Source organism: Gavialis gangeticus, unplaced genomic scaffold (genome assembly GCF_001723915.1).
Source record: "Gavialis gangeticus isolate Ggan-Ray unplaced genomic scaffold, GavGan_comp1, whole genome shotgun sequence".
Classification (NCBI taxonomy): domain Eukaryota; kingdom Metazoa; phylum Chordata; order Crocodylia; family Gavialidae; genus Gavialis; species Gavialis gangeticus.
In genome coordinates, this window is record NW_017728997.1 from 26,259,650 (window position 1) to 26,262,876 (window position 3,227).

Sequence of the window (3,227 nt, forward strand, 5' to 3'; positions counted from 1 at the left end):
GATTAAGAAGCATCAGCTGAGAAAAGTTGCTGCAAAAATGAAAACAATGTTTTGAATCCTACAGATGTGTGGCATTTTTATAAGAACAATTTGACAAAAATATTTGTTTTGCAGACCTGATCTTTGTACACTTGTTACAAGAGAAAATCTGAGCAAAGACAGTGTTGAAGTACTTTTTCATTGTTATAAAACAGAAGAATTTAAAGAGTTTTCTCTGAACTGGTCTGCCTACCTGCCAGACTGCCCTGAAGTTTTTGCTTGGCCAGGCTGATCTTCACTAACTGGAGAAATTATATCAAATTGTATAGGTGTGTCAGGGGCAACAAGTGAATCCAAGGAAAGGGTTGATAAAGGTGCCGATTCAGATCCCAGTGACCCAGAGCTGCTAGTTCGAGCAGTGGGAGGACAAGATTGTCTAAAACAAAAACAGAGCAAAGAAGATTGTTCCAATTCTTCTGGACAACAAATGAGATTCCATGGTGGACACAAATGTAATATTTCAAAACAAGGAACTAAAACAAATCAAGTATTAGGTAAAAGAAATTGCTGAGGAACAAGACTGTCACTATAAAGTAAAGGAATACAGTCTAGCTTCTCAGTCAATTTTTATAATATACTACTGTATTTGATGACAACATACCAGAATGTGAAATCTTAAGTCATATGACATAGTGTACTCTCTCACATGCAGACTATACCTTGTTTCTGAAAGTCAGAATGAAGGGGAAAAAATATTTTCCAGAATTATAGCTGGATAGAACAGGGACAGAGCTTAATTTTCAGCTGACTCGCTCTCCCTTTCCTACTTAACTAAAGCTGAAACCTGAGCTGTTGCTAAAGACTGGTCTCCATGAGTGGATCTATGGTTTTGAAAAAAGCTAAAGGCTGTGAAACAGGAAGAGAGACTGGGACCAGCTACCAGAGAGTAAAATTATCCTAAGAAAGGCTAGCTTGATTAGTGGAACATCAAGACCATTAAATGGCAACACAGTTGTTAACACCTCTGGAGTGAAGAACAATAAACCATTAAGTCAACTGACACCTGTAGAAGACTAAAAAGTAACACAACATCTGCTGTATTGTGGGCATTAATCACAGCAAGGTGCTTCTATCTGGGTCAGAAAATCAGCTTCCCTACTTAATGTATGCACCCCATAGCTGGCAGGTTGATTTTAAGGAAAAAGGTTTGTGTTGTACGTGAGAAAATACGGCATATGGTAAACTGTTAAAATCAGAATAGCAAGCTGGATCATTCACTTTTAATACATTAAACTATTTACCAAAAAAGTATTTGAATGCATTGTTCACGAACTTGGGGTTTGTTTGTTTTTTCACTCTATTAGCAGGTTACTGGAAATAGGAGAAAATGTTTCTGTAGATCCTGCCATCCTTGAAGATGCCTTTACTGGACACTTGTTAAAAATGTGCTTTTTAAATGATCCCCCGGTTCTGTAACTTACATAGTTGGCCGCATGCTCTCATGTCTCTGCTGGAAGGAAGGAGAGGGCGTGACAGCCTCAAGAGCACACTGATTGACACGTGCAGCAATTTCCTATGTTAAGGAAAACAGGTAATTGTAAATATTTCCTCCAGACTGAATTCTTGAATATTCAATTACTCATATAAAACAGAACACAAATACCGTGTTCATTATTTCATCTTTATTAATCTTTGCAGGACTCATATAGTCCTATCAGTGGTATCACTAATACACGTGTGCATATTTACTGCTGTTCTTTTAAATACTTTTTTCAACTAACGTAAGCACACCTAGCGGGCAAGAGAAGGAAAAGTCAGCTTCCGCAAAAAGCCATGTGAGGAATAAAGTAAAAAAACCCCCACATTTTCAAACCAATGAAGTGAGACGATCCCTATGAGACATTCACAGTTTTCAGTGAAATTGGGGCATGTGTAATATTCATGAAGAATAAGATTATGTGACTGATGAGTAACTGTTAATCCTAATGCATGAATACCGTTTCACCAAATAACGGATTCTGGTTCTTTGCAATTCTGACTGATTAATTACATTTATGGAAAAGTGTGGAAAAGCAACACATTCCAAATGAACTAGGGGAGTGCATATCTGCTATAATTACACATCAATTATACAGCGATAAAACAAAATATTAACATATTCAGTTCATTTAATATAAATTTCTTGCCTTATGTAAAAGGCTGCCAACAACAGCCATTGGTTGAATAATGACCACTAATAACCTTAATTTTAAGCCCACATTTTCAAAAAGAGAAATAAACATGTTTCTTAAGCTTGGGTTACAGATTCAGAGACCATATTTGATTCTCTGACTACAGACTTCTGAATTTCAGATTTTGATTCCTTTTTCCAAAAGTTAGCTCAGCACCTAGATCCTGCCCATATCAAAAGTACCATGTCATTTTATTTTGTAAGATTTGGACAAGAGCCATTTAAAATATTAAAAAAAGCAGATGGCAATAAGTTCATGCCTGCACACTTTTTAGGGGTGTATCTTCTTAAAGAAGCTCAGTGTGTTAAGATTTCAGTAAAATCATATACTCCAAACAGGCACAGCTATTTAGTTAACATTAAGGTAGGAACACCAAATCTGCTTGAAGAATCCTGGTGTTCATTTCCCTTTGAAAGTCATTTGCAATTAGGTACCTAATTCCCTTAGCACCTTTGAAAAATCCTAACTCAGACTTTCATTTAGATAATGCTTTTAGACTTTTTCCCTTCGAACAGATTGAAATTTGGCAACCAGCAGGATTTTCAAAAACATATTTTATATTACTTTTAGATGTATTTGACATACAAGACAATATAAAAAAAAAAATCACTGTTCAAAAGCATGCATGGATTACCTTGTTTTCAAACCATGCCTGGTCTCCTTTCTATCCATACCTACTATTCATTGTTAATTCATAATCCATTCATGACATTTGATGAACTAGGATGTAGTCTAAAAGAGCTCATGCCTCTTTGAACTAGTTAATCTATAAGATGCCACCCTGCCCTGGCTTCCGCCCAGGTTAATTTGATTCACAAGTAATCAATTAAGATAATTCACCACAGTGATTTATGCTAATCCTAAATATAGTAATGCAGTAAAATGTCAAGTTTTAGTATGCCTTCCACCTAACCATTTGAGTTAAAAAAAAATGTGTACTTGCTTTTTAAAATTCATAAAATAATGGCAACAGACTGACTCACAAAAGTTAAATGTTTCCTGCCTTGAAAAGCTTAT

General features: G+C 35.7%; 1 protein-coding gene across 1 annotated transcript in view; it reads right to left on the bottom strand.

The window, feature by feature from the left end:
* The window catches only part of APPL1 (adaptor protein, phosphotyrosine interacting with PH domain and leucine zipper 1), an 85,814-nt gene that overhangs the window by 18,285 nt on the left and 64,302 nt on the right, over positions 1-3,227 (bottom strand). The window contains exons 19-20 of the mRNA XM_019504609.1: positions 1,461-1,552; positions 233-415 (exon numbers count right to left, since the gene is read on the bottom strand). Coding sequence (XP_019360154.1) covers positions 233-415; positions 1,461-1,552 — 275 coding nt within the window. The remainder of the gene's footprint in view (positions 1-232; positions 416-1,460; positions 1,553-3,227) is intronic.